We start from the raw sequence: 24,669 nt of genomic DNA on the forward strand, positions 1-24,669 counted from the left end.
TAACTATTCCAAGACGCCTGAAAAGTGTTTCCAAAGTCAACAGTTTTCCTACACCTTGTCATGCACGGTAACGTGTTGTGATTTTTGGTGTTTCCATATTTTTATTCACATCCTGTACGGCCATCATGCTTCAAGGCGCAAAACCTTTATTTATATGTGTTCAATGCTATCGTTGCACGCACTGTTGTGTGCGCGCTTTCTTGTGCTGACGCGTAAGGGAAGCCGATACTATCTGTTGTGACCAAGGTGTGACAGACGTCATCACATTGTCCATGTTTATACTTATCTTCCAGCAAAAGAGCCAATTTCCCAATTCAGATTGCGTAACGTGAGAGTGTGTTCCTGGAAGCACGAGCGCACGTTTTTCCTCTCAGGTGCTACTCGCGTTGGGTTGCTGAGATCCTGCGTAGTGTGAATGAATTAAACTATGACATGTTGATGTCTGTGATATCTGTGAATGGCACTATTCGGTGACTGCTGTTTTTAGCTGCTGTTTGTTGCGGTTGAAAATCACGTTTTAGCAATTCACGACTTCTTTCCCTCTGCACTCCATCAACGTTAAAACGCGATTGCGCAATTTATCAGCGTAGATGTTTACACTGTCGTTAGTCACAAATAATAACTACTGCATATCGTTTAATACGGCTTAATTAACAATGGTTCCACATTCATGTGACATTAATAGGGTCGTGAAAAATGCGAGCAGCAATATCGCAAATTTATTACACACATTCCTAATTACGATCCTGCCATTATCAAATACACTCCTGGAAATGGAAAAAAGAACACATTGACACCGGTGTGTCAGACCCACCATACTTGCTCCGGACACTGCGAGAGGGCTGTACAAGCAATGATCACACGCACGGCACAGCGGACACACCAGGAACCGCGGTGTTGGCCGTCCAATGGCGCTAGCTGCGCAGCATTTGTGCACCGCCGCCGTCAGTGTCAGCCAGTTTGCCGTGGCATACGGAGCTCCATCGCAGTCTTTAACACTGGTAGCATGCCGCAACAGCGTGGACGTGAACCGTATGTGCAGTTGACGGACTTTGAGCGAGGGCGTATAGTGGGCATGCGGGAGGCCGGGTGGACGTACCGCCGAATTGCTCAACACGTGGGGCGTGAGGTCTCCACAGTACATCGATGTTGTCGCCAGTGGTCGGCGGAAGGTGCACGTGCCCGTCGACCTGGGACCGGACCGCAGCGACGCACGGATGCACGCCAAGACCGTAGGATCCTACGCAGTGCCGTAGGGGACCGCACCGCCACTTCCCAGCAAATTAGGGACACTGTTGCTCCTGGGGTATCGGCGAGGACCATTCGCAACCGTCTCCATGAAGCTGGGCTACGGTCCCGCACACCGTTAGGCCGTCTTCCGCTCACGCCCCAACATCGTGCAGCCCGCCTCCAGTGGTGTCGCGACAGGCGTGAATGGAGGGACGAATGAAGACTTATCGTCTTGAGCGATGAGAGTCGCTTCTGCCTTGGTGCCAATGATGGTCGTATGCGTGTTTGGCGCCGTGCAGGTGAGCGCCACAATCAGGACTGCATACGACCGAGGCACACAGGGCCAACACCCGGCATCATGGTGTGGGGAGCGATCTCCTACACTGGCCGTACACCACTGGTGATCGTCGAGGGGACACTGAATAGTGCACGGTACATCCAAACCGTCATCGAACCCATCGTTCTACCATTCCTAGACCGACAAGGGAACTTGCTGTTCCAACAGGACAATGCACGTCCGCATGTATCCCGTGCCACCCAACGTGCTCTAGAAGGTGTAAGTCAACTACCCTGGCCAGCAAGATCTCCGGATCTGTCCCCCATTGAGCATGTTTGGGACTGGATGAAGCGTCGTCTCACGCGGTCTGCACGTCCAGCACGAACGCTGGTCCAACTGAGGCGCCAGGTGGAAATGGCATGGCAAGCCGTTCCACAGGACTACATCCAGCATCTCTACGATCGTCTCCATGGGAGAATAGCAGCCTGCATTGCTGCGAAAGGTGGATATACACTGTACTAGTGCCGACATTGTACATGCTCTGTTGCCTGTGTCTATGTGCCTGTGGTTCTGTCAGTGTGATCATGTGATGTATCTGACCCCAGGAATGTGTCAATAAAGTTTCCCCTTCCTTGGACAATGAATTCACGGTGTTCTTATTTCAATTTCCAGGAGTGTACCATCATGTACGGCTACGCTTTTCTTGATCTTACGCGACGTTTTTCTCACAATCATATCCGAGTACTGACTGAGAAATTTATTACGTATGATAAACAGGTCCCAATGTACGATATGCCCACGTCTTCTATCTGAATCCGACAAATTCCACAGACGGCAATACTGTTGTCCCGCCTTTCCTAAGGCCAATAAACGTCTTCTTCTGTAGAATAATTCTATAAAGATTATTTGCCACTTATGAATACGTATCAGTGGAATTGGCCTGGCCAATCATTACTTCATATGGATCACAGAAATTCACTCTATAAACGAAGCTATCTGTATTCATTTAAAGTAACTAATAACTCCGAATCAGTGAAATAGGTTTCCACAAACTCATAATGAAATCGGCACATGTGGGTTTAGGACAGGTCTGACATGCACATAGCCACATAGATCATGAACTGTACTGCGACCTTCGTTATCCGTATGGCAACAATGTTCTTTTTCATGATTGTGTTCCATTTGAAATTTTTCCTGGCGATACACTTACTTATAACACCCGTCCCATTTTGATCTCACATGACTTTCGTAGGGTTATCTCTAATTCTCCATTGTTTTGTTGAAAATTGCATCATTATTAAATTTAAAAACCTGGTGATTGCTTGAATGTATAGTGTGGGTGATTCTAGTCAGCTCTATCCCCAAGATGAGACACTGTTAGAGACCACAATAGTGAAGTACATAGGACTGTCATCAATTTGTGGATACAGCCTCCTCATGGAACTACTTGCTCTGGACATAGCGCCAAATAGCTGTGTACATCATGCAAACTAAGAGCGTATGTGAGTTCTGCTTCCACAACATACCCTACACCAGAATTAGCCCCAAACAATGGACTTTTTCACCTAGTCCGGCGTATTCTTCAGACAGTCATCGAATCCCGCCATTCGCAGCAATTGGCATATCAAAAATTCGATGTTGACTTTCGATTCCTGGAGCATAGTGTCCCAAGACAATCCAGGTGCTGTGTAATAAAAGGCAGGATCCAGAGTATATGAGATGCATACACTCCAACAGCTCTCAAAAACATCAGCAAGCAACCGCTCTTCTCTGTCAAGTTAAACTTCTGAATACTCCCCTATATTAAGATGTTGAACTCCAGACATACATTCACAGCATGCTTATACTCTGCATTCAATAGGCATTGCCTGTAAGATTACTGGTGAATGCAGCTATGTCAGATAGACCGGTTTCCTCGAGTTTTTCCATGCAGTCCTGTCACCTGTATGGGAAAACCCACTTCCTTGTACGAGCTGAAACTTTGCGTTCTGGTGCAGTGTTTCAGCAAGTTTATGGAGTGGCGTTTGCATAAAACGAAGCGAGTCTAGGAAGTGGAGGGTAATTCTTGGCGTCATTCGTTTAGAGAATTACATATATTTTTCTACACTCTCAGGAAGGACATCAACCTCATCATTCCCCATACCAAATTCAGCCAAGAGTTCAACAAGAAAGTGAGATGCATACCCACTGATATCGTGAAAGAAAACGAACATGTGTCGCGGTATGCTATACTTCAGGTTTCATGCGTTGTGAGCTGGACCACGGAACTTTCAAATATTAAAGTCAATCTCAGTATTGTACAGATCATCATTTTCCTGCTACTTGTATTTGAGAACATTGCTGCTGTGGAGCTTATCAACCTCCAGTGAAAATTTTTCGAGCTCAGTGAACAGCCAAGCCACAGGATTATCTGCGACAAATGCTTTGTGGTTCAAAAATGGCTCTGAGCACTATGGGACTTAACATCTGTGGTCATCAGTCCCCTAGAACTTAGAACTACTTAAACCTAACTAACCTAAGGACATCACACATATCCATGCCTGAGGCAGGATTCGAACCTGCGACCGTAGCAGTAGCGCGGTTACGGACTGAGCGCCTAGAACCGCTAGACCACCGCGGCCGGCTGCTTTGTGGTGATTAAGGCTAGAACCATACGTACGCACAATCTGGTACACATGCACACATGGTACGTATTTTTCTGTGAACTACGTGAGGCTGTAGCGTTGCCATCACAAGGTGTTACAGGATCAAGGAGGCACGCAATGTCAGTAAACACTACAAAGGACACCTAATCTAATGGCCAGCATTCTTAAACTTTCAGAACCTGTTTCCCTCTGTCGGCATGACGACGCCTACCGGTTTCTTGGTTGAACGATTCACAAGATGGTTTTCCAATATCTCGCTTTTGGAAAAATCATGGAGGCATCTTAAGCAAATATGTTGTTTATGCTGAATTGGGATGAAAGGAGTAAGGACATACCTTTGACCCACACATAGCTAATATTATTATTACTATTCCCCTTGCAGAATAGCACTATGTTTTTATGCAGAGTTCATTGACCATTAAATTAAGAATAATGAAGCCGTCTCCAAAATTTCGTTTGTAACATTACTGCTATCTGATTTGCACTCCTTCAGAGCATAAACATGAGCGGTTATCTGAGTATTCTGAGCCTAAAATTTAGGAATGTCCAGGACCTTAACGGGGAACTCGATACCATCAAAGTTAAGAAATTCAAGAACGTCAATATCTCTGCCTTGTCAATAATAAGCTGCGGTTCTTTCTTGTAACTCCTCTCGCAATCGAGAATTCACCATATAAAACAAAACTCATATTTTTATTTTTTGAACACTAATTCATGCCGGCTTACAGACTATCCCCTTAGGAATTGGGATATAGCTCGACCAAACATTTATCGAGCCAAAGACATGTGTCTGGATGTCGAGATGTAGTACTCACCCTAGTGCTTTACCTGAGCTTCTAACTTCTATGTTGGAAAACTTGGCCTTTGTAGCACTCTAGGTGAATTCATGAGACCACTTAGTGATTGAGGTACTCCGGATACCACGCCATTTTCCCCACAAATATACGCAATACCCGTCTTTTCAACGGCAGAGTTCTGTTTGGGCGGGATGCATGAGATTACAACATAGAGTACCGCAGTTTTAAGGAGCTCTGTTTCCAGAACAGAGAAGTGCGCTTTAAGAACACTAGTTGAATAACTGTGACCTTCTGCTGGATTATGTATGTGAGAAAATGGGATGATCCTCAAACGCATCCTCAATCACCTCAGTTTAACTGCAGCATTAAGTTACTGATCTGGAGTCTTTCACTAGTAAGATAGAAGAGAAAACTGCTGCTAGCCATAAAATCAATAATACTACTACTGCTAGACGAGGATGACTAAACCTTCCAGTCGACAAAGTTGGCTGTGGGGAAGAGCAAGGAGGTACGTCATGGTGAGCTCACGTTGCGAGGTCATTAGTTTGGACAAGAAGAAGGAGATGCTGTTTCAGGCCAAAAACAACATCCGGGATGTAGGGATGGCTACCATGTGAAAATATACTAAAAGTATTACATTAACACATCGATTTCATAGGCACATTCTTCAAAGTTCGGTTTAACTACGAAATCTGAACTCATACTGTGAAATAAAGCATGCACTTACATGGCAGTTCCTGCTCTGACAGCCTCAGGCGTTTGCTGTCACTGCCAATGCTGCTCTTTGATGTCGATGAACGTTTCATTACGAAACTTCCACAGATACAGATGACGAGCCCACAAGAAAAAGTAACACACACACATACACACGGCTGTAACCACAGATTAGACCAAAATGACAATGAGTGTGGAGGTGGTAGGATTTACACATGTTCTATCTGTGCCCGCTAATTTGGCGGGAACCTGTAGGAATGCTTATACAGGGGAAAAAGCCAGGCCTGAATTTGGGAAGGAACCAATAGGATGGCTTCTACATGTGTAGAAACTAGGTCTGCAGGTACAGACAAGTTAGGATTTTTTATTTGACAGCTACTGTCACTTGTTTGAAGAGCACTCATGCTCTTGAGGTTCAGATATCTACAGAACCAGATATAAGTATTTATGCCTTGTCTTATATATGCACACGTGGTTCTTGGTGACACTCATACGACAAGCTTGAAGATTTCACGACTGGAACGTCGAAACTGGTTGCCTAATAAAACAATATGAATCTAACGTCCGTTGGTATGATATTATTATATTATGTCAGGTATTTTTCATATCCTTCATGACTGCCATCATGCAGAACAGAGATGGGAAGACAGGAAACATATTGCTAAGCAGCCAGCCTTTCTAGGAATGTCTTTGATCCACATGTCACAAAGCAGATGTCTCTCATCAAAATAAGCTGCCACTATTGCAAATCGCCTGGGACGTTCTGGATGGGGCTACATTTTTCACAGTATCAGGTGTTGCAGTGCAGTTTCGAAATGTCCTTTAAGTTTCTCCTACCAATTTATGGTGGCACAGGAAAATTTTCCAACAGGATGCACCAAATGTTCTCTAAATAAAGATAAAGAAACACCCGATGGCTTTCCACACTGGCAACTCAGACTGACCATTTCTCACCAATTCCCAGATGTGTAAGGGGGAAGGGAGTGGAGGGTGAAGAAGAACGAGACTCAGGACAGGAGGGGGAGGGGGGGGAGGAGGCGTGTGGAGGGGAAATCCCTAAACACCGTCTGGTGATCTCATCAGTGTGATGCTGCCACATCTTTTGACGCCATCTTGAACAAATATGGGAGCGCTGAAGACTGTACTCATATCCACCTGGTGCCCTTATTACTGCAGGTGCACATGCTGTTCTGTACCCTCACAATCCATTGTGTTGTTAGCTTTAAACATTGTTCTGAATTCATTGGTATAGTCTATTTACTGGTGTACTATACGTTTCCAATGTTCGTGTCATACTTACACCCAGCAAAGGAGCCAATAATTTATCCCAGAAAAGAGAAAGTTCCGTCATGGAATGTTCTTTGTGACTTACCTCGGATTTTCCAAAACTGTCTTCACTGCTTCTAAGGTAGACTCTTTGGTAATAACCTTAAAATCCAGTTTCACTCCAATTCCTGCACTGACCATTTTGGCCACGTTGTACCCCTGGTCACCAAAAAAAGGTATTCCGATGAGAGGTACGCCGTAATATGATGCCTCATTGAAGCTTTGAAGTCCTCCCTGAGTGATAAAAAGTCGAATTCTTGGGTGAGCTGGAACAGAAGGATGACGAAACATGTTGTTGGTGTAGCATACACAAAAACGTAGCTTAGATTGCTACAATGCACAAATAACTTGCGTAATAATCAGTATTGAAAGGGTAGATCTTTAAATAGTAACCACAATACAGAGTATTTTAAACGTATGGCCGTTTTGATACGAATGCCACTAATATGATTGAATCCATGAACCTTGACATGGTTAATGAATAAGAACTGCTTGCTGTTATCAGTCAGAACTGTAGAGCTGTGCACATTATTACGAGTAGGATGAAGACGAGGATACACAAATGTAACAGCATTCCGGGCTATTATGCACCCTTCAAGATATCCTTCCCAGATGAGGACGAAACGTTGACTTTCAGAATGATATTCTTCTGACCAGTGCACAGTAACATTAAAAGCTTAAGTTCTGCAAAGAGGGAGAATGTGTGACGGTAAGTCACATAAATATTGACATTTTTATCGGTTGTAAACCGTAGTTAATACTGATTTGAAGCAATAATTTAAAAGTAACATCTTTATTTAAAATATGTCTATGAAAATAGAAAAGGATCGAAAAGAGACGCGACTGTACGGCCGAGGAGGAAGGACGTTCTTTCATACACACACTATTTTGTTTCGCGTTACGGAAGGCAGGCATTGAGAGGCTACACATATTTATGTAAGTTATTCTGTATTCTGCTAAAATAAACTAATTATTGTTATCAAAAAATGAATTTCTTTTTAATAGTGGCCACCTCAAATGCTCACAGCGGCTAATTATTTTTAATAAGCAGTTTTTCAGTAATTTGCGCTGCGGGAAGCTCATCTTCCGATGCAGCCTCTGGTCGGCCATTACGCGCCGAAGTATTAATTTATTTTTCAGTGTTAACAGTAACTGTAAATGCGAGAGATTTCGTTGTAAGAACATTTTCAAATTGCAACAGTTAATTAATTTACATTAAAGCTCATTTTTTTTAATTATACAGATTCCATGACTTCAGTAAGTTTTATCTTGGCCGCTCCACGGCAACAATCGAAATTCTCTCGAGCCTTGCTTCGCAAACAATACATATAAATTAACAAAATTACATTCAATTCAGTTAACGGTTACTATATTTTAGTCATCACGTTCAAAATCTAAAGCTGGTACATGAATAACAGCGGCCCTTCAAGAACCCGTTTCATATTTACTTATGCTCATAAGTAAAAGTGATAAGAAAAGATAATATCCCTTAGAGAATCATGCGCTAACAAAAGAAAAATTCACCAGATAAATTGAATGTAAAAATATATATAAGTAATAATTTTTTCATATATATAACGTAACAAATGGCACCGACGTAACAAATGTTACTAAATTTCGTAACGTAGTGTAGTCGGGGAGGTGAACTGTCGAAACGCACAGTCCTGCACAAATATCATTACGGCGGGCTTCATATGAATCCGACGTTATGCCTGACTAGTAGGAGGAAAGGGAGCGACTACATGTTCATTCGTGATGGCAAAAAAACCTATACTGGTCCAAGACTGAACCACAAATTGGACATAGGAACTCGTAAGCGAGCGTTTCTAAAGAAAGTATTGCCACTACGTCTGAAATGGTTCGGAGAAAACACGAGAGCCAGCATCTAAATCGGGCTCAGGTAGTTTAATCTAAAGTCATCTCAGTTTGAGTCAAGTGCTTTTACGTAATGCACCATGTCGCTCGATAATGTATCCATTCTTGCGCATAGAAATGGATTTAATCGATTGTCTCTCTGCAATATATTGCACTGGTAAGTATGAAAAGGTAAGCTTGAGAAACCAGTTAAAATAGCAACCAAACTAATGATCATTCTTTAGTAAGGCAATGCATACCATATCTATCTCACTACAAATATATGCAAGCAGAAACTCAGTTTAATGTAATTTACTGAATGAAATGTGCCGAGCGCTGAAACATTCATTCTACTAAATCCGATTTAGAAATTAAGAAATTTGCGTCTTATGAGGAACTGGAATCCGCATAGTCGTCCATGAAAAACAAAAGACGACACTCATAGATAGTATTTATGTGACCTGGATCGTGGCGCGGTCGGTTCACCATCCTGAAGGGTTTTTTTTTTTTTTTTAGACTAAGGTAGTATATGCCGTCACGAAGCACCATACTCATTAATTGACATGTTTTAGTGGGGCTGCAGGAAGTGGTTAGAGCAAGGCAATTCAGGTTTACTTGTCACATCGTTGTCGAGATAATTACTTTGCAGCATGAGAATTCAAGGTACCAAATCAGTTGCTTCCTTTATGACAGAATTTAGTATACTCGGTAAAGCAATTTTAAATCATTTAACCTTCATTTGGATGCAGCAAGCGCAGACACAACATATCAGTGCTTAACAGAATAAGTATAGTTGGGCCACTTATACAAACAGTTTTGGATATATAGAAGTAAAAGTGATACGGTGGCCTGCTAATAAGGTACAAACATCAAAAACATATTTGCATCACCCCAGTTCCAAGAACTCCTGAAGACAGACGTTGCCTGTGTATACTGGATCACAGACACAGTCCCTTTGACTGTTCGGAGATGTCAATAAACCCTCCGAAAGATATAAACAACCATGCATGAGCAGCGCCTATTAGACGGGGTGGGAGGTGTGTGTGTGTGTGTGGGGGGGGGGGCTCGGACAGCCGATCAGATCCAGTCATTCCTCCAGGAAGGTGGTAGATGGCTCTTGTTGTCTGTAGTTCAACCATGCCTAGACGGTCATTACCGCGGTTCGATGGCGTCCGCATTATTAGTTTGTGCCAGGAAGGGCTCTCAACAAGGGAAGTGCCCATTCGTATCGGAGTGAACCAAAGCGATGTTGTTTGGACACCGAGGAAATACTGAGACAACAGGAACTGTCGATGACATGCTTCACTCAAGCCGCCCAAGGGCTACTACTGCAGTGGATGACCGCTACCTACGAATTATGGCTCGAAGGAACACTGACAGCAAGGCCACAATGTTGAGTAATGCTTTTCGTGCAGGATGTCGTGTTACGACTCAATCTGTGGGCAGTAGCCTGTATGATGCGCAACTTTACTCCCGACGTCCATAGCGAGGTCCATCGGTGCAACCACGATCCATGTAGCGTGGTACAAAGAACATACCGATGGGCCCAACAACGTGCTGAATGGACCGCTCAGGATTGGCATCACGTTCTCTTTACCGATGAGTGTCGCATTTGCCTTAAGCCAGACGATCGTCGGACAAGTGTTTGGAGGCAACCTGGTCAGGCTGAACGCCTTAGACACACTGTGCAGCGATTGCAGCAAGGTGGAGGTTCCCTGCTGTTTTGGAGTGGCATTATGTGGGGCCGACGTACGCCGCTGGTGGTCATGGGAGGCGCCGTAATGGTTGTACGATACGTGAATGCGATTCCCCGACAGATAGTGCAACCATATCGGCAGAATACTGGCTAGACATTCGTATTCACGGACGACAATTGGCGCCCCCATCGTGAACATCTTGTGAATAACTTCCTTCACGATAACAACGCTTGACTAGAGTGGCCATCATGTTCTCCAAGCATGAACCCTATCGAGGAAGCTTGGGATAGATTGAAAAGGGCCGTTTAAGGACGACGTGGCCCACCAGCCACTCTGAGGGATCTACTCCGAATCGCCGTTGAGGAGTGGGACAATCTGGGAAAACAGTGCCTTGATGAACCTGCGGATAGTATGCCACGAATGCAGGTATGCATCAATGCAAGAGGACGTGCTACTGGGTGTTAGAGGTATGAGTGTGTACAGCAATCTGGACCATCACCTCTGAAGATCTTGCTGTATGGTGGTACAACATGCAAGTGTGGTTTTCGTGAGCAATAAAAAGAGCGTAAATGATGTTTATGTTGATCTCTATTCCATTTTTCTGTACAGGTTCCGTAACTCGCGGAACCGAGGTGACGCAAACCTTTTTTTAGGTGTGTGTATTTCCTGTGATGACTGTGGCATAAGTACTTCATTGTCAGCAATATGCCTCTAGACGAAGTGCTCGTCCTCAGCACCATTTTTCTACCATGTGGAAGGATTATTTGACGTCTTTTTTTTCATATATTACACAGCGAAGATACCTAAATGTGACGTGTCTGTTTTATCGTCCGTACGTCAGTCGGTAGAGACAGATCAGTTAAAGGATCACTCTGCCTGTCTCGTAAGACCCTATCTTTGGCGAGGAACTCACGAAGGTATCAAGTTAAGATTTATGTTGCATATTAAGGTCTGTGGTCTCTTGGCGGAATGAAATCGTGGAGGTCCTAAATTAAGGCACTCAAAAGAAATGGCAATTTAAGTCAAGTAATTCGATATTTGTGAACTCACTCATCAGAACAGTACGATATTTCCCGTTGGCCTAAAATTATGGAATTTGACAAGAAGCATGATTTCACGCTACAAGAGAAGAGACAAAAATCCGAAAACTGTTAATCTGTAATCATGCCCCATTAAAGTGTATTTTTGCCATTTGTTGTTCGTCCATCTCTTAAGACACCGTTTCCTCTGAACAGCTGCAAGTATAAAGTTGAAATTTGGCCGGTTACTAGGGTCTACGTCTCCCTGGCTGTGTAAAACACGTGTTATTGTAAGTGAATGTAATCAAAATTTAGGTTATTTATGTCACATATCTCGTACTCGCAAAGTCAGTCATTAGAACGTGTAGATTAAGTAGAAACACAAGAACACAGTGCCTAATACAATTTTTTTATAGTTTTTGTAACAATAACGTAACTGCGAAGTAAATTCTATCATACATACCTTTCATTATTATATTAATGTTGTATAACTAAACGTTAAAGAATTAATTCAAACAAACTAGATAAAAAAGAATGTTCCAACTAAGATGCAGTAAAATCGGTGGCCTAGTCTGGGATATTTGCTATTGTATAGAGCCAAAGAATCCGTTCCAAATAAGGAATACTGTCTCTGGGTTCGTCGGGCAGACGCAGTCCTCAGAGACAGTCGCTAGCGACAAGTGGTCAAGTGCAGAAGCGATGCGAGGGTGTGTAAGAAATAAAATGTAAAATTTCGTGTATGTGGCAAGACATATTATGTTGTTGTAAATGGGCACAAGACATTGTCAACATGCGAAATTAATATTCAAAAAGAGTTATGTGGAGCGACGATAAAGGAGAGCCTGATGCCACATATTGTCGACGTATAATGCCTTCCATCGCACCAAAAGCAACTATTCAATGTAAGATCAGACCAGTTTCATCTTTAGAGTGTACAAGGCTAGTCAGCATTATAATCTGAGTAACAGCAACTGTTACAGTGTTAATGACCGTTATCTCAATCATTTAACTAACAGGGTCCTGCACTGTCATCATTACTGACTCCGAAACTGTTACCACTACAAGAACAGTAAAACAGGGAAAGTGATGTGCTTTTATCAATTTCGGTACGTAGACAAAGAAGTGCTATTACCGAAACAAAATATAATCCAAAATTGTTATTTAATAGCACTGAAGTTTGGTGCTTGCTAGAACAACTAGTTGAACTATAATGCCTGACAATAAAAGAGTAAAAGCATAAATTAAATTAATATTAACAAAACATTATTTCAAAATAATTCTTTTAATGTTTTCGTATTCATTGATATTACGTAACAGTGTAGTGTAATATTACTTATTCTTCGCTAGATAAAACATTACGAACTTTCCAGAAATAGCTTACCATAATAAAAAACAATTATTTATGAACATCTGCATTTCTAAAATCTGTAACAGCATAACAGTGAGTAATGCAAAGTTATTTATTAACAAAAGTGTTTTGCAAACAATTAACTTTTACATGGATGAGTTCAGCAAAAATTGTTTTGCTCATTTTCTGATTAGCTTCAATTTCTGGTATTAAATGTGGTTTTACATCCGAGTTCAAGTCAATGCTTTTGATTCAGTTCTCACCTAATTATAATTCAGTGATTAGTTCATAATTAAAATTTGTAAACAGTTAATCATCATACAGTAATTTTTTGCTTTCACAACGAGCTTGCGGGAGTTCTTAAACAATTTGGTATCTAAAATTATAACAGATTCAGTTTATTTATTCCAGATTGCACTAATTATTTCTTATTTTTACCTTCGATCGTTGTCGTTCAAAAGTGGTCATGTAGTTATGATGCTGTTGTGGCTGTATATGCATTTATCAAGATTTCCATTATTCTTCGTAACAGATACCTTTCCCAAACAACAGGAAATAATTGGGGCACGTGTCTTTAAAAATTTTAATTAGCCAGAAGTTTCGGTCCACTATACGTGACGAACTTAGTGACTAGAATAATAATCGCTCGTACATTGTCCTGAGCCTAGCAAAATTAAAATCTGATTTTGAATTTAATGCTAGTCAGTGAAGATTCTGTTCGAACAACACAGGAAGCAAAGATGCTGAATCCCATAATGCAGGCGGGGCGGTAACTAAAAATTATTGAGCCGAGCTTACAATTGTTTGACGGCGAGCTGACTTAGGATAGTAGAATAAGTAGTGCAGGAGATATGGTTGATGTAAATAATGTAACCATAATACAAGAGATTGACGATTCTTATCATGAGAATTCCAACGAGACATATCATACGGAAAAATTAGAAAGTAAAACGAAACCAACATTAGGTCAGTCATATGGTTCGGAACCAAACTGTTTGAAAGCTTTCGCTCAAATTATAATTGACGCAATATCTTCTTCAGCCAAATCTTTCATCAGTGATACGTGTTAGTTAAGAAATTAAATACCTGCTTCAGACCAATCACTGAGCAATAAAATAAGTTGTTTGTGTCAGTAAGTACGTAGTCAGTTGGATAATAAAATATGGTCTTTGGATATCAGAGTCGGTGAGCAGATAAAATCTTTAACCCAACAAATGGACGGTAAACCAACTGATAAGATAAATGAGCTAGATGGTAAATTTAAGAGTAAACTGGAGCCATTAAAGGAATTACTAAAGCGTGAAAGAAGATAGCAGACGGAGGATTTTTCCGGTGCACTGAGTAGTAAAGTAACTCAGAATGTCATTTCTATTCACGGGGGTTTTCAGGGGAAAGTAGACTAGGGTATTAATGCAGTCAATGATATACAGGAATAAATCGGTAATGAACTCGATCGATGTGCTAAGAGCTTGAAGGGACAGATCGTGAAGATTCTGAACAAAACGGAAACTACGTTAAGGAGGCAGTAACTATGTTCAACACTGATGTACAACGTAAAACCTGAAAGTTATAAATTAGCTTGAATCATAAATTTGTGAAGTACAAAAGCAAGTAGGTAAGGCGATAGTGAATTTGACGTCTGGAAAATAAAAGAATGTCAGCTGAAAAGCCTAGAGAGAGTAAAAATATTCGTTACCACGTTGACGTTCGTATACATGATAAATCAGATGTGGTAGCGAATGAAATTGTGAGAATTATCGAAACAACACCCGGTCCGGTGCGTACGGGTAATTAGGCGGCGCCAATAATAGCCCGGTGTTCGGATGCAAAGAAGACTATTGTCTCTGTTAATAAACTCGAAACTGTAGGTAATGACAGGAAACGGCTGATGTAATTAGGTAAAATGTATGATGGGTTAGAAGAATGGAAAAGAAATGTGAAAATTAGTTTTGGTGGGAAGAGAGTTCAGAATACGAAGAGTAATGATAATCACGAAATGTGTGAGACGAATGGAGTGAGCAATCTGTGCAATATACGACGGTGAGTCAAATTAAAACCTTAAATATTTTTTGAATATTATTTATTGTGCAGAAGTGGTACAAAGCTGTCTCACTTTTCAACATAATGTCCCTCACGCTTAATGCAAATCCTCCAGCTCTTACAAAGTGTATACATTCCTTTAGAAAAAAATTCTTTTAGTAGTCCGCGCAACCACTCACGCACCACCTGGCGTACCTCTTCATCAGAACGGAACTTCTTTCCTCCCACTGCGTCTTTGAGTGGTCCAAACATAGGGAAATCACTGGTGAGTATGCTGGATGAGGAAGACACTTAGAATGCAGGTCTGTGATTGTTGTAACTGTTGTACAGGCAGTGCGTGGCCTTGCATTGTCATGTTGCAAATGGACACCTGCTGACAGCAATCCACGTCGCTCTGATTTGACTGCAGGCCGCAGAAGATTTTTTAAGAGATCTGTGTATGATGCAATGGTGACAGTGGTCCTTCTAGGCATGTAATGCTATAAAATGACACCTTTTTCGTCCCATAAGAGTCAGCATAACCTTTCCTGCTGAAGGTTCTGTTCGAAACTTCTTTAGATTTGGTGATGAGGAATGGCGCCATTCCTTGCTCGCTCTCTTCGTTTCCGGTTGGTGGAAGTGAACCCAGGTTTCGTCCCGAGTAACGATTCTTGCAAAGAAGCCATCACTTTGTAGTTCAAAGCGCCGAAGAAGTTCTTGACAAGCATCAACATGTCGTTCTCCCATTTCAGGAGTCAGCGCCCGTGGCACCCATCTTGCAGACACTTTGTGACACTGGAGCACGTCATGCACAATGTGGTGTGCTGACTCTTGACTAATCTGTGAACATGCTGCAGTGTCATTCAGTGTCAATCGGCGGTTTTCCTTCACTATGGCTTCAACCGCTGCAATGTTCTGTGGAGTCACAACTCGTTGTGCCTGACTTGGACGAGGAGCATCTTCCACTGAAGTCACACCATTTGCGAACTTCCTAATCCATCCGTAGACTTGCTGCTGTGACAAACATGCATCACCGTACTGAACCAACATTCGTCGATGAATTTCAATTGGTTTCACACCTTCACCACGCAAAAACCGAATAATAGAACGCTGTTCTTCCCTGGTGCAAGTCGCAAGTGGGGCGGCCATCTTTATAGTGATACTGCGACGGTATGTGTGGATCTGCACTATGCTGCGACATACAGGCCATTCTACACGCTGTTTGTAGCACGGTTACCAACTTACAGTATAACTGCGCGAAATTTCTATTTGTTATTACAGATTTAAGATTTTCATTTGACTCACCCTCGTAGGTAAAGTTAATAAGCGTATAATGAGTTATATTGCTGAGATTTCTGAATATGAGTATAATGAGAAGTGTGGTGTCACCGCTAGACACCACACTTACTAGGTGGTAACTTAAATCGGCCGCGGTCCTGTAGTACATGTCGGACCCGCGTGTCGCCACTGTGGGATCGCAAACCTAGCGCCACCACAAGGCAGGTCTCGAGAGACTGAGGAGACCTCGCCCCCAGTTGTACGGACAACATAGCTAGCGATTGGACGTGCTAAGCCTTGCTCTCATTTGCCGAGAGATAGACAGTAGAATAGCCCTCTGCTAAGTTAAATGGCGACCACCTAGCAAGGCGCCATTTGTATCAGTGCCAATAGCTTACGAGTATGCAGGAGAGATGTATTCCAACAAGAGAATAAAGTTAAGTATTAAAAAGGCTACGTATTTTTCTTTAGTGCATTTATAAGTCTCATGTTCCAGACTTCACGCCCGTCTGCGTTAGCCTTGCGTGCCCTATCGACTACAGCATTGTGTCTGGGCTGTATGGTCTAGACACAACATTATTGGCGACGAGGAAAAGAGTTGTATTAATTCGTTTGTGTCATGGCTTCGCCACAATCTCCGGATGTACTGTCCGAATTTTTTCGCTTGCAGCATCAGCAGTCGCAGGCGTTATTGGATGCCCTGGGACAGCTCGTCCAGGGTCAACGTGTGCTGCAACACGATGCGGCAGCCGCCGCTTCATCGCTACCGCAGCCACAACACGCCATTGCACCGCCCTTCCGTCATTTTGACTCATCCTTTGAGTCCTGGCCGGAATGGTCTCGCCAGTTCCACTTTCATCTAGCAGCCTACAGAATTCAAGGTATCGAGCGGCAGCCGTTTTTGCTTTCTTGTGTCGGTGTGTCTACCTACCGTGTGATAGTGAAGTTGTTTCCCCGGCGCGACGTAGCAACTCTGTCCTACGAAGAAATTTTGTCGGCGTTAGATGCCTATTTCAAAGAAACAGTAAATGTTGTTGCAAAACGGTATACGTTCTTTCGTACAAAACGTACAGCCGGTCAGACTAATAGGGAGTGGGTTGCGACATTGCAAGGACTTACTAGGGAGTGTGCGTTTGAATGTGAATGTGGCCTCCCTTATTCAGATACTATGGTGCGTGATGCAATTGCACAGAACGTTTCTGATGTTCGCATACGGGAACAGATTTTGAAACTAGTAAATCCCTCCCTTCAACAAGTGATAGACATATTGGATAGGCAAGACACACTTGACTCTGCTCAGGACTCATTTGAAACTTCGCCAGCAGTGTGTCACATTAACCGGCCCGCCGGGCCCGCTGCACGGGACGCTGCGCGGCCCTCGCGCCCGTCACAGCGGCGGCAGCCTACCTTGCAAACACGTGCGCCGCGTAAGCAAGCAACTGTAGTGAAATCATGCCCGCGGTGTGCAGCTAGACATTCGCGTGAAAATTGCCCGTCACGCCAAGCTATTTGCTTTTACTGTCAAAAGAAAGGACATGTTCAAAGTGTTTGCCAGAAAAAGCTTAGATCAGACAATTACAATAATTCCAGGCCCTTTGTTTCGCGCCGGAATCGAACCCAGGACAATCAGGCTCGTGGACCTTCGCCCTTGGACATTCATGTAGTTCATTCCCACCCGTCCAGTGACACTTTAGCTAACGGTGACTGTGTTCGTCCCACAAACAGTGTGCGTCGACGTCGCCGAAAATCCCGTGAAGTCGCAAGTGCTTCTGTACCTGTATCAGTTCAAATTGCACGTGACAGTCGCTCTTGTCGTCAGCAGGACAATAAACTTTTTGTGGACTTAGACTTTGAAGGCAAAGTGATACCCTTCCAGCGAGATACCGGAGCTGCAGTTTCATTGCTCAATCACGACACGTACAAACAACTGGGCAAACCGCCATTGCGTGCCGCAAATGTTAAGTTACATAGTTACTCTGGACAGCATATACCTGTGTTAGGACAGTGCAGCCTTCTTGCAACATACAAGGGACAAACGAAACTTGTTTCATTTTACGTTCTTCGTTCTTCTACTGCAGTGAACTTGTTTGGTTTAGATTTATTTCAACTGTTTAATATGTCTATAGTAAATCAGGTCCTATCAGTGAATCAGACTGTGCCTTCCGCCAGTGTTTCTAGTCTTTGTGAAGAATTTGCAGACATTTTTGCACCGGGCCTTGGTTGCGCTAAGAACTATGAAGCGCATTTGGAACTGCAAGAAAACGCGCAACCGAAATTTTTCAGAGCGCGCAATGTTCCCCACGCATTGCGTGATGAGGTCGCCAGAACATTAGCCGATTTAGAATCTCAAGGTGTAATTGAACGTGTGCAGGCTTCTCTCTGGGCCTCACCCTTAGTAATTTTGCCAAAAACTTCCGGTAAACTGAGACTTTGTGTGGACTTCAAGGCAACAGTGAATCCACAACTTGTGACTGCCACTTTTCCTTTGCCCCGCCCGGAAGATCTTTTTGACAAACTGTGCCCGGGAAAATATTTTTCAAAATTGGACCTAGCAGATGCGTACTTGCAAATACCTGTGGACGCGGAATCCCAGCGCGTCTTGGTGGTAAACACGCATCTTGGCTTGTATCGCTTCAAAAGACTGCCATTCGGGTGTGCATCCGCCCCTGCTTTGTTTCAGCAATATTTACAAACTGTTTCTGCGTCGGTCCCTACTGCTGTGAACTATCTGGACGATATTGTGATCTCAGGAAAGACAGAAGCCGAACATTTGCAAAATCTCCGAACATTATTTCAGGTCTTGCATCAGAATGGTCTTCGCTTGAGGAAGGACAAATGTGTGTTTTTTGCTCGGGACTTACCCTACCTGGGGCATGTCATATATGCCCAAGGTATACATCCGAGTCCAGAGCACCTCCGTGCCATACAGGAGTTGCCTTCGCAACGGGATGTTAAACAACTACAGAGTGTGCTGGGTAAAATTAATTATTATGCAAAGTTTGTGCGCCATGCTTCTTCCATTTCAGCTCCGCTTCATCGCTTACGCCGTAAAGGTGTTCCGTTCGTATGGACGACGGAATGCGAACGCGCTTTTCGCCAGTTGAAATCGGCGTTACTTTCAAATACGTGCCTTACGCCATTCGATCCCCAGAAACCCCTTTTGTTGATGGTGGATGCATCGGATTTCGGGATCGGTGCTGTGCTTGCGCACAAGGATGGCTTGCATGATCGCCCTATTGCCTTTGCGTCCAAATTGCTCTCATCTGTGCAAAGAAATTATTCCCAGATAGAGAAAGAAGCTTTAGCTCTCGTGTTTGGTGTTACAAAGTTTCATGATTTCTTGTATGGTCGTCACTTTACAATCATCACGGACCACAAACCTTTGACATCGCTTTTTCATCCGAACACGCCTGTACCTCCACGTACAGCGCAGAAATTCATTCGCTGGTCTCTTTTTCTCTCGCAGTACCGCTATGATATCTTGTATCGGTCCACTGCTAAGCACGGAAACGCTGATGCGTTGTCCCGTTTGCCTGTTGCTGAGGATAAAGCATTCGATTCTTCCGAACTTGCTTGCATGTTCATTGATTCGGAAACCGATGACGTGGTCGAATCGTTTCCGATTGATTTTCGTCGTGTAGCTACAGCCACAGCTTCTGACCCTGTCCTTGCTACTGTTTTGCGTTTTGTTGCTACGCAATGGCCCTTGTCAAAGTCACGGTTCGAGGAGCCTTTGGTTCGCCGTTTTTTTGCTCACAAGGAGAGACTTTTTGTACGACGTGGTGTTTTGTTGTTGCGTTCCGATAATGATCAATCCAGAGTCGTGGTCCCACGTTCGTTACAGTCCTCTGTCTTAAAGCTTCTTCACCAAGGACATTGGGGTATAGTGCGTACGAAACAACTTGCTCGTCAGCACTGTACTTGGTTTGGAATCGATGCTGCGATTACGAATATGTGCTCCTCTTGCGTGGCGTGTGCCGAACAGCAATCCGCACCGCCGCGGCAATTCTTTGCATGGCCGAAAGCCACTTCCCCTTGGCAACGCTTGCACATCGATTTTGCTGGTCCATTCTGGAATGCTCGATGGTTGGTTGTGGTCGATGCTTTCAGTGATTTTCCTTTTGTTGTCCGGATGTCTTCCACGACGTCTTCTGCCACAATCCAAGCCTTGTCTGCTATCTTTTGCATTGAAGGTCTTCCGCAGACTATTGTTTCCAACAATGGCCCACAATTCATGTCCGCAGAATTTCAGTCCTTCTGCGAGGCCAATGGTATTCAACATCTGACATCTGCACCGTTTTCGCCTCAGTCAAACGGTGCCGCTGAACGATTGGTCCGGACTTTCAAGTCACAGATTTTGAAATTGAAAGAGTCGCATTCTCGGGAGGACGCTTTGTTGCTCTTTTTGTCTTCGTATCGCTCTCAGCCCCGCGATGGTCGCTCGCCGGCTGAATTGCTCCATGGTCGTTCTCATCGCACCTTGATGTCTTTGCTGCATCCGCCACATCAGGTTCCTGTGCAGCGGCAGACTCCTGCTTTTGCTCCTGGCGACGTTGTCTATTATCGCAATTATCGCGGTTCACAGCGTTGGCTCGCAGGGCGCATTCTTCGCTGCCTCGGCCGCGCGATGTATTTGGTTTTGGGGGCCTCTGGTGAGGTGCGTCGGCATCTCAATCAGCTGCGCCTCTGTCGTCGCCTGGGTTCTGCCGCTCCCCGTCTGCTTTCAGCGACGGAGCCGTCCGGTCAGCGCCTTGGGGACCCATCTACTGGCTCGTCTCATCCCCAGGTGTTACCGACGCTGCCTTCCCTTTTGCCTCATGGCGTCGCGCCGCCTCCGCAGCCGCCGCCGGCGCCGCCCGCAGTGGACGCTTCGCTGCAACCGCCCGGCGCCTCCCTGGGTCACGCGCCGCCGCTCGCTTCCCGTGACCAGCCGTCCTCCGCCATGGACCTCTTGCCCGCTCCAGACCAGATGTCGTCATCGCGCGTCGGATTCCCCGACGCAATGGAGGTCGACCCTTCGGCCCCTCCTGTCTCATTACGTGCGCATACACCGCATGTTGACGTGCACCCTGGACTAGGTTTTCAGGCGTTTCCTAGCTCCCCTCGGACCGAATGGCCGGGTGCGGGTGGCACAGCCTCGCCTGTTGTTAGGCTCCCCACCTCATCGCATACGTCAACATGCGGTCCTCCCCACGGCGGGCGGAAGCCTTATCTCACGACCGTTCGCCGATTTGCGGGGGAGGAATGTGGTGTCACCGCTAGACACCACACTTACTAGGTGGTAATTTAAATCGGCCGCGGTCCTGTAGTACATGTCGGACCCGCGTGTCGCCACTGTGGGATCGCAAACCTAGCGCCACCACAAGGCAGGTCTCGAGAGACTGAGGAGACCTCGCCCCCAGTTGTACGGACAACATAGCTAGCGATTGGACGTGCTAAGCCTTGCTCTCATTTGCCGAGAGATAGACAGTAGAATAGCCCTCTGCTAAGTTAAATGGCGACCACCTAGCAAGGCGCCATTTGTATCAGTGCCAATAGCTTACGAGTATGCAGGAGAGATGTATTCCAACAAGAGAATAAAGTTAAGTATTAAAAAGGCTACGTATTTTTCTTTAGTGCATTTATAAGTCTCATGTTCCAGACTTCACGCCCGTCTGCGTTAGCCTTGCGTGCCCTATCGGCTACAGCATTGTGTCTGGGCTGTATGGTCTAGACACAACAAGAAGGATGGGGCACGTGAAGTGCACATGTATAGAAGTTTTGTTGATGCCATTTGCAATAAAGCCGAAATCGACCGATGTGAATGGAGAGCCAGAAACTGTAGCATACGGCAAGATTATGTAGGTTCTGAAAGCCAAATGAAATTTTTTGAGCGAAGCGAGTTACTGCAATGTATGCGAAGTGAAGTTGAAGTTGTTCGCTCAGACAACAGTGATGAGGACAGTGAGCCTGCCAATCATTTAAATACGTCGAAATTTAAACGGGTTTTGCATCAAAAGAAGGGTGGGAACAGGAGATGGTAGGAAAAAACACATAAAATGTTTAAATGAGATGACGTTTTGTGGACTGATTTGGAAGTGAAGTAAGATCTTTTAACTGAAGGTAAAGGCAGCAAGTCGAATTGACGCGATCAAATTAGTATACCTAGCGGAGTATGTGGAACAGAAACACCGGTGTTAATGGGTAGTGGTAGCCAATTTAGTGTTCTGACTCAGCCCGTTTATGAGCATATTGAAACTGTAACAGATATAGCTGAAATGCCTGTTATGGAAGTAAAAGTAATATGTGCCACTAGTGTCTGTAGTAAATGAGTCAAGACTGAAGTCTTGGTATAATTGTCTATTAAGAGCATCTTCTTTGAGCAAGCGTACAATTATTGACTGCATGGACTCGATGATGAAACACAAGGTGATTATTCACTAGGATAAGAATGTCTTGTGAGAAAGTAAATTAGAAATAACAATCGATGAAGTTGAAAGGACGGCTGACGATTAAGATACAGTGTTAAATCTAATTATGTTCCCTTTGAATTAATGGTGAGTGTAGAGCCCGAGTGTTATCATGTCAGAAATGTGAACATGATAACTCCCTCCCATGATGGATTTGCCACTGTAGTGTTAAACGTTTAGCGTATTTCTACGGAGCAGATAGAGGAGTTGTGTAATTTTCTGATTAATGACACGGAGATATTTGCAGAGAAACGCTGTCAGGTATGGGAACGTTACCCAAGGAGGTGTTTGTTCGATCAGTTACCAGGTATCATTAGCTAGGAAAGAAGCAGTGGAGAAAGAGTCAAACCACATAGAGGGATGGGGCGTTGTAGCACGATCTAAGAATGAATACAATAATCCACTCGTTTTCGTAGAGAAAAAAGATAATGGTGTTGGAAACTGGACAGATGACGTGATGTTAATAAGGTTGTGAAGCGTGGAACGGATCGTCCTGAATGTTTAGATGAAGTTTTGCAAAAGTTTCACAATGTGCGGCATAGTCTCAGTCTCACTGCTGGATGTTGTCAGATATCTCTTTTTAAAGGAATCAAGAAAATGGACAGCATTCATTTTTGCAGGAAAATGCTATCAATATAGAGTTATACTGTTCGGTTCAAATACTTCAATCTCAGAATTCATTCGAGCCTGGATGGAGTGTTAGGGGAAGAGCATAGTACCTGAATTACAATCTAGGTTGACACTTTACTGAAACCTGCTGAGGCACGAATTAACAGACGTGATTCTAATTCAAAATAGGTAAAATTCAGGATATGGAAGAGTGTCCTCATGAAAACTCACGAAAAAGCTAATGAAATGGACAATGAAATCTCTAAATACAAATTTATTTGTTATGAACTGTAAGAAATTGAAAACATTCTACACCCTAATGTTTTCTGCCCTATATACCCACGCAGTAAAAGATAAGATGGGCATAACATTTTGGACTTGAAACACCAGTGCTGGAATAATTAATGTTTATAATATTGGCAAATGATCGTTTTTTGTAATCAGTTTTATTTTCGTTTCTATTTTTATTTTTGCTGTCATTGAATGTGTAGAAATTAGTTTTAGAAGATATATTGTATATCTAATTAGTGACTTCAGATGAGCGTAGACTTGCCATTTAAGTTCAGGTGAAACAGACATAGGTGGACGTTTGTTAGAGCACAAAATGGTGTTTTTTACCTTACGAGACGAATAGAAAAATGAAATAAATTACATATGTAAATGTGTGACCATGCACATAGACCACATGCATGCCAAAAGTGAAAGCTGATCTGCAAATGATACCAGGCAGTGCACCACTAATCCTTTTCTATTTTCAGGAGAAAGAAATTATGAGAAAGTGATTATAAAAAGAGTATTACACTAAACGAGTAAAATCATAATTTAAATGATTATTGGAGAAACATTACTTATGAATAATGCAGTTTATGATTTTTGTGTTCATTTCAAACTCTGCTAGCAATTGCTTATTGCGTGGGTAAATGAATCATTTTGAACTTTCCAGAAATAACTTACTATAATAGAAAAGAAGTACTTACGAACATCTCCATTTCTGAAATCTGTGACGGTTGGTATTACAGCGAGTAACGCAAAGCTATCCATCAGGCGAACTGTTTAGCAACCGATTAACTTTTACGTGTATGATTCCAGTACAAATTATTCTGCTCGTTTTCTGATTGACTTTAATTCCTGGTATTACTATGTTCTTGCATCTGAGCTCAAGTCAGTGACCTTGGTTTGGTTCTCACCTAATTACAGTTTAACAATTAGTTCGTAATTACAGTTTATAACAGTTAATAATCATACAGTAACTTTACTTCACATAATGAGCTGTCGGCCGTTCTTACGTGATTTGGTATCGAAATTTATGTCAGATACAGTTTATTTATTTCAAACTGTGCTAACTATTTCTTTATATATACGAAACTACGATTCCAGTTAATTAAGAGTTCTAAATGACTCATGCAC

The 24,669-nt window shown here is 43.4% G+C and overlaps 1 protein-coding gene across 1 annotated transcript in view; it reads right to left on the reverse strand.

The window, feature by feature from the left end:
* The window catches only part of LOC126253021 (UDP-glucosyltransferase 2-like), a 64,204-nt gene that overhangs the window by 12,853 nt on the left and 26,682 nt on the right, over positions 1-24,669 (reverse strand). The window contains exon 5 of the mRNA XM_049954082.1: positions 7,036-7,255. Coding sequence (XP_049810039.1) covers positions 7,036-7,255 — 220 coding nt within the window. The remainder of the gene's footprint in view (positions 1-7,035; positions 7,256-24,669) is intronic.

This window comes from Schistocerca nitens, chromosome 4, assembly GCF_023898315.1.
Source record: "Schistocerca nitens isolate TAMUIC-IGC-003100 chromosome 4, iqSchNite1.1, whole genome shotgun sequence".
Lineage (NCBI taxonomy): Eukaryota > Metazoa > Arthropoda > Insecta > Orthoptera > Acrididae > Schistocerca > Schistocerca nitens.